General features: G+C 34.1%; 2 protein-coding genes across 2 annotated transcripts; one reads left to right on the top strand and one right to left on the bottom strand.

Annotated features, from left to right (window-relative positions):
* Positions 1–5,120: 5,120 nt before the first annotated feature.
* Positions 5,121–6,408, top strand: LOC116002973 (class V chitinase-like). The gene is made up of 2 exons (XM_031243161.1): positions 5,121–5,918; positions 6,272–6,408. Exon 1 carries the CDS (start codon positions 5,138–5,140, stop codon positions 5,879–5,881), a length of 744 nt encoding a protein of 247 aa, XP_031099021.1. The 5' UTR covers positions 5,121–5,137; the 3' UTR covers positions 5,882–5,918; positions 6,272–6,408.
* A 6,890-nt stretch (positions 6,409–13,298) lies between these two features.
* Positions 13,299–14,027, bottom strand: LOC116002292. The gene is made up of 2 exons (XM_031242394.1): positions 13,829–14,027; positions 13,299–13,738 (listed from the first exon to the last, which is right to left on the bottom strand). The coding sequence occupies exons 1-2, from the start codon at positions 14,025–14,027 to the stop codon at positions 13,299–13,301; spliced, it is 639 nt and encodes a 212-aa protein (XP_031098254.1).

The following is a 14,027-nucleotide window of genomic DNA, read 5'->3' on the forward strand; positions in this document are numbered from 1 at the left end:
CTGCATATAGTGGGTCGTTGTCGGACTGTTTCTCGCCACTTAGGGCTGAATCTTTGGCATGCAAAGAAGTGCTATCTTGGCTAAGGGATCGTGGGCTTACTTTCGTGGATCTCTACACCGATTGCTCCAACCTCCACCGTTTGTTAACGTAACCATGGAAAACATCAATCTTTTTTGTTACGCTGCTTTTTCTGTTGATGTCGCTAGGGTTATTATGTTAGCTTTTAATCATTGCTCAGTTAGTTTGGTTCCTAGGACTAATCTAGGAGCTCATACGTTAGTTGCCACAGCCTATGCTCAGATTAACTCGTTGTACTGGGATTATGTCCCACCGGACTCTATTGCTTATATGTTTTAATCTACCGTTTATTGTTTTGTTTAAAAAAAAAAAAAAAAAAAAAAAAAAAAGGTAGGGGAGTATGATTTTCAAGAAAGGAGAAAATTTTCCCAATTAATTTATTAGTATACGGAGTAATAATAATTACTAATAAATGTAAGGCACGACTAAATAGTACTACGTATTAACATTGTCAATGATGTCCCAATTAATTTATTAATTATTACAATAGTTTTGACTTTTGAGATAAATGGAGCGGTCTAATTGTTCTATTCTTACCGTGTTAGTATGCTATTATATATTAGAGTAAATTGCACTTTTGGTCCTCTGACTATAGCACCTCTATTAATTTCAACACTTGACTTTTAAAAGTAACAAATTGATCCTTTAATTATGCTTTTTTTAACGAATTTGGTCCTTCCGGCCAAATCAGGCCGGAAAATGGTAACCCCTTTCCGGTTACAATTTAGTGAGGGTAAAACGGTCATTTCATTGAGTCTTCTTCTTTCTTGCACCTGCTCGCCGGCAACTCTGGGAGGGCAATATGTTGATGCAATCGAAATTTCGCGATGTGGCCGGAGAGATGTCGAATTAAATCGCATAAGAAACTAAACGAAACAATAATGATTTGACCGTCGCAAAATTAATGGACTAATGATGCAATCGACAAATGAGGACAAATGACCGCCGCGAAACAGATAATGATGCAATCAATAGTGATTTTACTTCTGGAAACAGGATTTGAATGCAAAGCCAGTCAAACAGAATACCAATCCTTCACGTGAGTGGACCGCCGCCGTTGTACACATTGCACCCAATCGGCGGGCGGCCCCATGGACCTCCGTCTTCTCCTCCAGCGACCTTTGTTCCTTCTGGCAGGGCAGAGCATCGAGGGTAAGGGTGGTAGCTGGAGCAGTGGCGAAGCTCCGGCGTGAGGCGGTGGTTCGACGAAGCATGAATTTTTGGTTCAGATCTGACAGTCCAGTGAGTTTTTGGTTCGACGAAGCAGATTGACAGTCCAATGATTTGCTAGAACTTTGAATCGTTGTTTGGGATTTTCTATCACTCTGGTGCATCACTGGTGGGAAGCTCCGGTGAGCGATGAACGGGACGGCGGCGAGCGAGCGAGCTCCGGTTGCCATGAACGGGACAGTGGCGTTCTCCATTTCCGGCGACTAAATGGAGAAGATGAGCATAGGCCTGTGAAAAGACCAAACTGCCCTCCTTTTAAAATAAATTAAAATGAATTGCAACTTTCCGGCGGCATTTGGCCTCTGATTTGGCCGGAAGGACCAAATTCGTTAAAAAAAGCATAGTTAAAGGATCAATTCGTTACTTTTGAAAGTCAAGTGTTGAAATTAATAGAGGTGCTATAGTCAGAGGACCAAAAGTGCAATTTACTCTTATATATTATCACTAGTAATTTCAGTATAATCACCCTCTTAGGTATAGTTTTACTAGTTAGTATTACACGCGCATTGTGCGAATAAACTAATGTCCAATATTTATATTTAGATAAGTATTTTAAATTATATTAATGCAAGATTATATAATAGAAGTTTGCCAAAGACCTTATGGTCTAGTGGCATATGGTGTCTCGGTTTACACTCTCACATGGATGATGGGAGTAGGTTCGAGGCCTCAGTAGAGGCAACTGTTGACTCTTTGTGCTTCAGTAGGTTGAGAAAGTAGCTATGAACAGATACTACATTCTAACAGAGTCAGTGGTACTCAACAAAAAAAATATATTAGTCGAATTCATTTATTTAAATAAATAATTCAAAGTATATATAAATGCAAGGTAGTATAGGAGATTCATTTTAATTGTCACTAAAATAAATGTTTAACATTTTGTAAAATAGATAGTCTAAATAAATGCTACTTTTGGTTTGAATTTCTCAAGTCTTCTTAATTCTCTTTTGATTAACATTGTCATTGTCTTCATCTTTATTATTTGTCCTCGTCTTTTTTTTTTTGTTGGTAGTGTGTCACTTGCAGTTGGGTTACTAGTGGACTAGTGGTAACTAGCATAGACGACAGTGTAATGCAATGAGATTATGGTGTAGGAAACTATGAATTTGTGTTAGCTTGTTGTGCATATGACTTGGATCTTAGTTGTACTATAAACTCTTGATATTGCAAGCGACTGTTGATATTTTGCAATGATAATTTTTTTTTCATGTTTCATGTGGAAGTATTGAATAAAATATTAATATTTATTATATTTGTAGAAGGTTCATAAGTAGTACCTCTTATTCAATTTTCATAACTTGTTTACTTGATAGGAACAATAATAACTCTGTAAGTAGTCTGAATACTAATGTCGCAACGTGTCCAATTTCATCAATAATTTTCACATTCATTTTGCACCTGTTCATTTTCATGTTCATATTTTTGAAAGGATAAATACCCAAATTAGTCCCTCGACTATGCCATAATTCACAAATTAGTCCTCAACTATCACTTTTACCAATTAGGGTCCTCAACTATATTTAATTCTTACTCAGTATACTATTCAATTTAATCCTTTGTTGAGGACCTTATTGAGTAAAAATTGAATAGTTGAGGACTTTATTGAGTAAGAATTGAATAGTTGACGACCTTATTGGGTAAAGATTGAATAATTGAGAACTTAATTTGCTAAACTGGATAGTCGATGATCAATTTGTGGATTTTGCTATAGTCGATGTATCATTTTGGGTGTTAACACTTTTGAAATTAGTATAAATGAGTGTAGTACATAATTGTGTGTGTGTGTGTGTTTTTTTTTTTTTTTTATCAAAATGATACTAACCTTGGAGTTAAATTGTTTTGTCACTTTGTGCATAAACCTTTTTTAAACAATAGTTGTATATAAAGTGTTTTTGTTGTCAATGTTGATGCTGATTTTGTTATGCATTTAAGCAGGTTGAGTCTAGAATATGAAATGAATTGTAAATTTATATTAGTTATATATTTAATGAACGCACAATATGTATTTTACACACAGGTTCAATGAATGCATCAACGATGCCTATTTTTGAAATTTCTTCATTTTCTAGATTTGCCAAATTGATTGCAGCATTGTTGTAATCTCATCATATTTTCAATGCGTCAAGTGTGTCACGATGTTCTACTGACCTACATTGACATTTTTAATAATAATGAGTTTTCTATGTAGCTACATAAGATAATGATCTAATTAACATTTACATATTATTATCAATATAAAAGCATATCAGTCCTTTAGGTGTTCTGCTCGAGGTATATTTGGTTCAACCATTATTGTTGAATGAGTTCTTGGGATAGAGAAATCCTTAGTTTAAGGAATAAGATTAGATAAGGTAGTAAAAATTTAAACATTTTAAATCATCTTAATAAAGAAATAAAATTTATATACGGTAAACAACTATGATGTAGTCCAAAGATATTACGGAGTAATTTCCCGCTTCAATTTATTATGTTATTTGAATATTACTCTCTTTGTCAACAAATCCTCCATAGTACTTAATATGGTTGGCTTCAAACTATTTTTTTATGGTATTAATAAAATACTTGAGAAATAAATATATAATATTATCTTGTAATCTTGTGTAAGTGTACAAATGATACACATTTGGATCACCTTTAATTGGCTTAATTATTAGTCAAAAACCTTAGTTTAAGTCTAATAGGTTGTTATTGAGTCAACTGTATCAGCACTGGATCAGTTCTCTGTCTACTCTGGATCTGTGTTCTGTCTGCTCTGGATCAGTACCAGTATTTGATTTGATGAATTCAAACTGAGTCAAGTCCATCCACGATTTATGGGATGATTTATTCTACTGGACAGAGCTTGAATTGAGGGATTAACAGCACCTGGAGTTGGGGATATTTGGTTGGTTCACTAGCTATATAAAGAGCTCTAGGACTTGGTTCTCATTGCCGATTTGATCACTTTATTATTCCAGAATTTACAAGAGAACTGTATACAGGTTACTTACATTACTTCACGTGTTCTTATCAGCTTGGTTGCTTATTTGGAGGTTCGGTCGTGTTGGTGAACCTGGATGACTCGCACAGTACAGTGTCAACTTGAAGATGATGAAGGCTTAGCTAGGAGTACTTTTTTGTAACCATTAGTGTAGGATGGTTGTTGTGTGACTCCTTGTAACCCTTGTGATCATCTAGTGGATTGGACTGACGTGAAGTGCCCCGCAGACGTAGGAGTGGAGCTCCGAACTGCGTAAACAATTCTGGTGTCTGGTTCCTGTTTATTGCTTTATTGTTTTATGCCTTTTATTTATCTTTTCTAATTAATTAATATGTTCAGATAAATAATTCTTTTAAAATAAAGTAGGAACCTTAAGCTTAATTGTACATTCAAGACTCATAATACAATTTCATCTTGTATTATAACTTTGATATTTAATTACAAGATAATGTAAAAAGAAGACAATGGACAATGTGATGAATATAATCAACTAATGAATTTGAATGTAAGGAATCTTTGAATTGAAAAAAATAAACATAATATAACTAATAAAATTATTTCTCTTATTTAATTCATTGATAATGAATAAAGGTTTTTGAATAAAGGCATTGCAGACACCTAATTTTAAATTAAAATAGGAAATTAAAATTAAAAAAATTCTAAAATTAAAATGATTCATCTCATCAAATAATTGAACGAAACATTTTTTAATTTCCATTATAGGCATAATTACTTTATTAGCTCTTATTAGTGTGTGTATATATATATATATATATATATATATATATATATATATATATATATATATTTATTGTGATAGCTAGATAAGGTTGCTTAATACACTTCAAATGGCTCCCAAAAGTGTGTTTTACCTTTTTCTTCTTGTCCTTGTCGTTGAGTTTCAGACGTCCTTTGGGCAAGGCGGCGTGAATGGAGCATATTGGTTGGCAGACGCCGGAGTTCCAGCCTCCGACATAAACTCCACTTTGTTCACTCACCTTTTCTGCGCATTTGCAAACCTTGATCCTCAAACCAACAAGGTCACCCTTCCCTCTGCATCATTTTCCCAGTTCACACCCACCGTCCGCCGCAAAAACCCTTCCGTCAAGACCCTCCTATCCATTGGCGGCGGAAAAGTCCACCCCGCCACTTTTCCGGCCATGGCCATCCAACCCAGTTCCCGGAAATCGTTCATAGATTCCTCCATTTCCGTAGCTAGAGCTAACGGGTTTTCTGGGCTGGACCTGAACTGGGAATATCCAAGAACCACGAATCAAATGGCTGATCTGGAGTCTCTCCTGAAAGAATGGCGTGCCGCAGTGGCTGCCGAAGCCGCCAGCTCCGGCCGGTCACCGCTGCTCTTAACGGCGGTGATTTACTACTTATCCAGAATTAACGAATTGAGTTATCCCGTCCAGGCTATCCAAAAAAACCTGGATTGGGTAAACGTGATGGCGTACGATTTCTACGACCCAAGCTATTCAAATGTAACCCGACCCCATTCTGCCCTCTACGATCCCGCCGGCCTGTTTAGTTTTGGCAATAGGATTGAGCTATTGTTAGTGGCGGGGCTTTTGGCGAAGCTTTTGTAAACTGCACAGGATCTCAATTTGGCTCTTTCTAAAGAAGGTAATTAAGCTATCCTGATCTTTATGTGCGTGTTTTAATTATAGCATCTATCAAATTTTTTGGTATTGAATAAGTGCTGTGAACATTCAGTGTGTGTATATATATATATATATATATATATATATATATATATATATATATATATATATATATATATATATATATATATATATATATATATATATATATATATATATATATATATATATATATGAGATGGTGTATTCTGGATCTAGATCCACCTTACAAGGTAGACTCCTGTCCGCCTATTCTTTAGTATTTTATGCATATATATTCATTATGATATTTAGTCTTTTTTTTTTTTTTTTTTTTTTTTTTTTGGTTTAATGCAGCTAAACAAACATGGGGAGCATGAAACACAAATCTCCCGTCTTCTACTATTATTATGCAATATAATAAATCCAAGTTTATATGCTTGTACATAATTTGGATGATTAATAAATAAACGGTTATAATTGTTGGTTGTGCCTGTTGACCGTTAGCTCTTAACCGCTGTGTTACTGACAATTTTGAAGTATAGAGTAAAACAAGGAAAATAGTAAAGGTAGATCAGATATAAGAGAGATATCAATGAAAAATAGAATCAACCAGTCTTCTTCATCGTTCACCAAAAAAAAAAACCAGTCTTCTTCATCGCTTCCTTAATCATAACAATAAATACAAAACCATTTTTGTTGTTATAACACTCTCCCTTGGATGTTATTTTGCCATAAACATGTCTCGTTAAAAACTCTCTAGAAAAATCTTGTGGGAAAAATCTAGTCGAGAAAAGCGTACATGAAATATAGATAATCATGTGTTGCATTAGTTGCCTCATTAAAAACCTTACACTAGAAAAATCCCGTCGGAAAAAAACTTAGTTAAGGAAAAAGAGTATAATCATAATCTTCTGGGTTTAATCTTCAGGATTGTAAGAATTGTTGGTCTTCTGGACTAATAATTTATGTGTACCGAGATGTTGTTGCTCCCCCTGAAGACAACGTAACCTTCCTGATTGCCTCGTTAAAAACCTTTACTTAAGAAAACTCTGTGGGAAAAAAACTTAGTTAAGAAAAAAGAGTACAACCATAAGCCTTTAAGGCATAATCTTCAGGATTGCGATTTGTGTACTTTTTGTCTTATTATATTACAAAGTCCAATACTTATTAAACTCTTCTGTAGGCATAATCTTCAGGATTGTGATTTGTGTACTTTCTGTCTTATTATATTACAAATACTAAGTCCAATACTTATTAAACTCTNTGTTTATATATATATATATATATATATATATATATATATATATATATATATATATATATATATATATATATATATATATATATATATATATATATATATATATATATATATATATATATATATGTAGATGGTGTATTCTGGATCTAGATCCACCTTACAAGGTAGACTCCTGTCCGCCTATTCTTTAGTATTTTATGCATATATATTCATTATGATATTTAGTCTTTTTTTTTTTTTTTTTTTTTTTTTTTTTTTTTTTTTTTTTTTTTTTTTTTTTTGGTTTAATGCAGCTAAACAAACATGGGGAGCATGAAACACAAATCTCCCGTCTTCTACTATTATTATGCAATATAATAAATCCAAGTTTATATGCTTGTACATAATTTGGATGATTAATAAATAAACGGTTATAATTGTTGGTTGTGCCTGTTGACCGTTAGCTCTTAACCGCTGTGTTACTGACAATTTTGAAGTATAGAGTAAAACAAGGAAAATAGTAAAGGTAGATCAGATATAAGAGAGATATCAATGAAAAATAGAATCAACCAGTCTTCTTCATCGTTCACCAAAAAAAAAAACCAGTCTTCTTCATCGCTTCCTTAATCATAACAATAAATACAAAACCATTTTTGTTGTTATAACACTCTCCCTTGGATGTTATTTTGCCATAAACATGTCTCGTTAAAAACTCTCTAGAAAAATCTTGTGGGAAAAATCTAGTCGAGAAAAGCGTACATGAAATATAGATAATCATGTGTTGCATTAGTTGCCTCATTAAAAACCTTACACTAGAAAAATCCCGTCGGAAAAAAACTTAGTTAAGGAAAAAGAGTATAATCATAATCTTCTGGGTTTAATCTTCAGGATTGTAAGAATTGTTGGTCTTCTGGACTAATAATTTATGTGTACCGAGATGTTGTTGCTCCCCCTGAAGACAACGTAACCTTCCTGATTGCCTCGTTAAAAACCTTTACTTAAGAAAACTCTGTGGGAAAAAAACTTAGTTAAGAAAAAAGAGTACAACCATAAGCCTTTAAGGCATAATCTTCAGGATTGCGATTTGTGTACTTTTTGTCTTATTATATTACAAAGTCCAATACTTATTAAACTCTTCTGTAGGCATAATCTTCAGGATTGTGATTTGTGTACTTTCTGTCTTATTATATTACAAATACTAAGTCCAATACTTATTAAACTCTTTTGTGGCTCTGTACTGGGTATCTTTTTTTGAGCCTTTTTTATCCAGTTATTCTTTTAGGTCGGTCCATGTGGCCCAAACTTAGTATAATATCCATCACTACCTTCATCAAAAAGTTCATATTTAATTTGGACCATTGTAACACAAAGGTCCAAATTTGAGCTCATTTAAGATGGATATATATGGGTGTGTTGATATTGAGCCAACCACATATTATCTCAGTCATTATACGGTGGACTATGGTCACAAAACGCCGTCTTTTCATTAAGTAAAATAAACGGCTGCCGTAAGTCTTAACGGAGCTCTGTAAAGGATATTACAGTTCATCTCAAAAGATACTGTCTCACATTTGTTTTTACATTATCAAATGAAACTGTAAGTGTGTTGAAAGGAAACTGCAGTGTATAAAAAATGAAACTGAATAACAGTTTCACATATTTGAGTATATATTGTCCAATGAAACTGTAGTTATATCGAAATGATATTGCAGTTGTGTTGAAAGGAAACTGCAGTGTATTATAAAAGGATCTGTAGTTGTGTTGAAAGGAAACTGAATAACAGTTTTACATATTTGAGTGTATAATGCCGAATGAAACTGTAATTATATCGAAAAGGAATTGTAGTTGTATTGAAAAGAAATTGCAATTGTGTTGAAAGTGAACTACAGTTGTATTGAAAGGGAACTATAGTATATATGAAATGAAAGTTAACGGCGCGGAACGAAGACGTTTTAGCCGTTTGTTTTCATTAATCAAAACAACGTCGTTTTGATGCATGGACCACAATTCATTGTGGACCGCGGTCCACAGTAAATTAAAATTTGCGATATTATCTTTGTTCAACACTTGTAATTTTTTTTGAGTACTACTATTGACTCTGTTACAATGTAGTATCTGTTCATAACTACTTTCTCAACTAAATGAAGCACAAAGACCCAATATCGCCTCCACTGAGACTCGAACCTATCCCCTCTCATGTGGGTGCAACCGGGTGCCTCTTTATTATTATTATTTTAAAATTTTAAAATTTGCGAGAGAGAGAGAGGGGCCGTGATTGAGATGTCTGCTTAGGAAATGCATGCAATGAAATATAGACGTCTAATAAGGAGATAAGTAAAAAGAAAAAAGAAATGGTCCATTGCACATAGGACACACATCTGAGATGACAATTGGAATTTGTCGTTTAAGATCAGAAACTGATATATGCATGGAGTAAAACTTGTCATATATTGTGATTTTATTAATATAAAAGAAAGAAAGTAATAAAATTGATGGTTCATTTTATGATCTGTATTAATAAAAATTAAATATGTGATTACAATGTAACAAAAAAAATGTCAAATAGATACTAATAAACTTATCGCTTTTATGCAATTAAGTCACTAATGAAATTAAAAAGTGCGCAACTATGTGCAATTACTAGTTGTCAAAGAAAAAAGTGCAATTACTAAGAGTTGGAAAATTCCAGGCTAGGCTCGGAATTTTTGTATTTATTTATATTTTTTTATATAAAATAATTATAAATTCACCTTTTTTTTTTTGGCTCTCGGTGCTTCAAAATACTACTCATAGTCATCTCCAACGGGTTCTCTAGCTCAAAACTCAGCCCAAAATGTTCCAAACCGCTCAATTCCTTATTCTTGAGGGTAAATGTACTTATGACTCAAAATAGCACAAATAAGGCATAATCCTCACAAAATTTGGAGAAATTCAAGAATAAAATAACTTAAATAAGGGGTAAAAATATAGATAATAAAACACTTATCAAGTAGTCATCTAGTGGTTAAGAAACTATATTTAAAATTAGAGTAAATACCAGTGGAGGTCCTCCGTCTTTGATGGCACCGTCACTTTTAGTCCTTAACTTTTAAATTAACCACTCTTAGTCCTCCGACTTTGATGGCACCGCCACTTTTAGTCCTCAACTTTTAAATTAACCACTTTTAGTCCTCTTACTTTTTGTTTCTAGCCACTTATGGTCCTTCCTTTAAAATTGGACATCTAATGTCATTTTTTCAATGACAATTCAGTCATTTGGTCCAAAATTTAGTGTTAACAAAGGAGAGTGGAGAATAGGATTTCTTCAATTATTTTGATGATGAAACATAATACTTAATACATTAATTATGAAATGACTGAATTGCCCTTGAGAAAATGACATTAGATGTCCAATTGTAAAGGGAGGACCATAGGTGGCTAGAAACAAAAAGTAAGAGGACTAAAAGTGGTTGATTTAAAAGTTATGGACTAAAAGTGGCGGTGCCATCAAAGTCGGAGGACTAAAAGTGGTTGATTTAAAAGTTAATGACTAAAAGTGGTGGTGCCATCAAAGTCGGGGGACCTCCACTGGTATTTACTCTTTAAAATTCAACTTTCAATGACAAGTTGGAGGTGCTTGAATTAGGGTTCGATTGGACTCTTTGTGCACAAAAACATACTCAGTATATTTTAGTGTTGAATTTTGAAGTTGAGCATACCCGATTTACACTTTTCATGAAGCTGGGGTAACTGGGTTATCAAATTATTTAAAAAAAAAAAAAAAAAAAAAAAAGTGCTTGGACTTAGGTCGTTTCAACATCCATCTCCATCTCTGGGCCCATATAACCTACAACATAATTGGGCCACACACATCAAACGGCCCATTTTCCTAAGCCTATAATAAAATCTCAAACTGAGGTTCTGTAACCTAGGGTTTTGAATTCAGCTAGCAGCTCTCCGTTCCAAGCTAAACCGACCGTGAAAATGGTGACTTTCTAACACTCTACTGTGATTTTTCCGTCGTTTTTTTTTTCTATACAATATTTTTAAAAGGCTTTGTAGCTAATCATGTTTCTGTCTTCATGTATCTGTATAGCCGTCCCACAAGACCTTCATGATCAAGAAGAAGCTGGCGAAGAAGCAGAGGCAGAACCGACCCATTCCGTATTGGATCCGAATGAGGACCGACAACACCATCAGGTTGATCCTCAGTCCCAAATCTTAATTTTTACTTAATTTTAATTCAAATCTATTTCAATTTTGTGATTAATTTCTAAACCCTAGATCATGGTGTTTTGTTGTTCAGGTACAATGCTAAGCGCAGGCATTGGCGTCGCACCAAACTAGGGTTTTAAGGTGGATGTGGATGTTGTACTCCTAGACTTCCATAATGGAAAAAATTGCTATTTTTATGGATTAGTTTACTTGTGGGGAAATGAGTTGGTATTTTTATTGATGTTTTAGGAAATTATCATGTATGGATCTAAAGTTTTTGGATTTTTTCAAGTTACAGTGATGGAATTTTCAAATTATGATGTTATGTTAAATGATTTTGCAATTTGTAATTACTTTTCTTCACATTTGGTAGGTAATTAGGATATCTTTGATTTATTAATTGATTGGAAGTGGAATGTCTTTCAACAGTCTTGGCTAATTCATTGAAATTCATTTGAAGGGTAAAGCTCTTGATTGTTTTCTTTGTTAAACAAGTGTTTAATTTTTAAGCTTAGGAATAGGATACTTCTGTTGTGTTATCATGGAGCTGCCTCATCTGCCATTCAAGATTTTAATAATCTTTTAAGGTTAGGAATTTGCAGTTCTGTTTTGTTTGTTTCTGTTTCTTTCAACATCCATCTTCTTTATGCTTTATAGTGTGAAGTATCTTAACAATACTCTAGGTTTGAGTAGTAGTATTTGTATGAGTGATTGTAAAAAAAATATTGTTTTAGGGATAAATGCAACTTCTCCGTGGTCTTTGTAGAGGGCAAGTAAATTTTAGTGTTTCAGGTTAAGTCCAATTTATGACAGTGTGCCTTCTTAGCAAGTATTTAGTTGAGCATAGGGATACTTCTGGTGTGGTATCTTGGAGCTAATTTATCGGCCTTTAGTAATCCTTAAGGTTGTGAATTTGCAGGTCTATTTTGTTTCTTTCAACACCATCTCCTGTATTTGTAGAGCGATAGTAAAATGATGTTTCAGGGCAAGTAAAATGTGAATTTTATTGTTTCAGGTCAAATGCAATTCATGATTAAGTACATGAGAAGTGTTGTAAGAATAATTGCAAGGGATTACAAAATGGTGATAGGTTTTTGTGGATGAAGGCATTTGAGTACCATTCATAAACATTTGAGATTTAGTTGAGGATTATTACTTCTCATTGAGGGTTCATGAGATTCTGGTTGCTATTAGTCAGTTTTTACTTATGTTACTCCGAAACTTTCAAGGTTAGCATTTTCAATTACTTTATAAAATGTTTTAAATGCGTTTTTTCAATTTTAAATATTGTGTGTGTGTGTGTGTATATATATTCATATTCGGGGACGGGGAGGGTATCCTCGTTTCCCAAAAATTTTCCCCATCCTCGTCACCCAATTGGGGTGGTTATGATCACATGCGAAGAAAGGACAATATAGTTCCAAAGTTTTTCGTTGCTGGCCTCCCAAAGTTTCCAACACAATAACATCAAGCAAAGCTCATTAGTGTTCAGAGAATTGAAGTTGTTTTCCAACCAACCCATAAGGGATTGACTATCCCTAAATGCAACACCACTCAGGTTCTCCCAATAGCTTCTGGCAAGTGGGCAACAAACAAATATATGGTGGGCAGATTTATCCTCAGTATTGCGAAGTTGACATAAGGTTGGCACCTACACACGTTTGGATGTTGATTTAAGAGCCATCTCATACACTCCATCTATACCCATTCTTCAAAATAGATTGAGCCTCAAGAATACTATGCCAAACAAGAGAATGATTTCCCCCCTCGAAAAAAGAATTACGAGGGAAGTAGTTAGTTTTAAAAACTCTAGAGAGCAAAGAATTGGGATTTTGAATTAACCTCCAAACTTGTTTACCTAATAAAGACACATTGAATTCTCTAATCCTTCTAAAACTCAGTCCACCCCATTGTTTAGGAACACAAAGGGCTTCCCATCTAATTCCCCTACTCCTTTAGCCCTCGTAAGTCGTAACCCCACAAAAAACCATTCATAGCATGCTCTATCTTTCTACCCATCTCTACAGGAATTAAAAACACAATCATGACATAATTAGGCATGGATTGAATGACATTTTTAAGGAGTATCTCCTTTCCCGCTCTTGAAAGAAATCTGTTTGTCCAGCTCTTAATTCTACCCAAAATCTTTTCCTTAATGAAACTCAAAATCTCCCTCTTGTTTCTACCCATCAAGGAAGGTAAGCCTAAGTAGTTCCTACTAATATTCCCCTCTCTCATACCTATAATCCCATAAATAACCCCTTTAACATCACTAGCAACATTTTTACTAAAGGTCAGGGTGGATTTGAAATAGTTCAAAGTCTGGCCCGAGACCTCATCAAAAGTATCAATAATGTTTCTAAGCACAAGAGTCTCAGTGATAGAAGCTTTGCAAAAAGATATAACAATCATCCGCTAAGAAAAGGTTTGAAATCGTGCGAGAGCACCCCTAGTGATAGAAACACCATGTAGCAGACCCTCACTAATTTTCCTTTGAATCATGGAATGAAAAGCTTCTAAAACAAAGATAAAAAGATAGGGAGAAATATGATCTCCTTGGCAAAGCCCTCTCCCTGGACAAACATAACCAATTTTCCTCCCTTCTAAGAGAATTCTAAAATCAACAGTGGAGATCATCTCCCAGATTAGATTGACCAGATGACTAGAAACCCCCAT

Source organism: Ipomoea triloba, chromosome 13 (genome assembly GCF_003576645.1).
Source record: "Ipomoea triloba cultivar NCNSP0323 chromosome 13, ASM357664v1".
Lineage (NCBI taxonomy): Eukaryota > Viridiplantae > Streptophyta > Magnoliopsida > Solanales > Convolvulaceae > Ipomoea > Ipomoea triloba.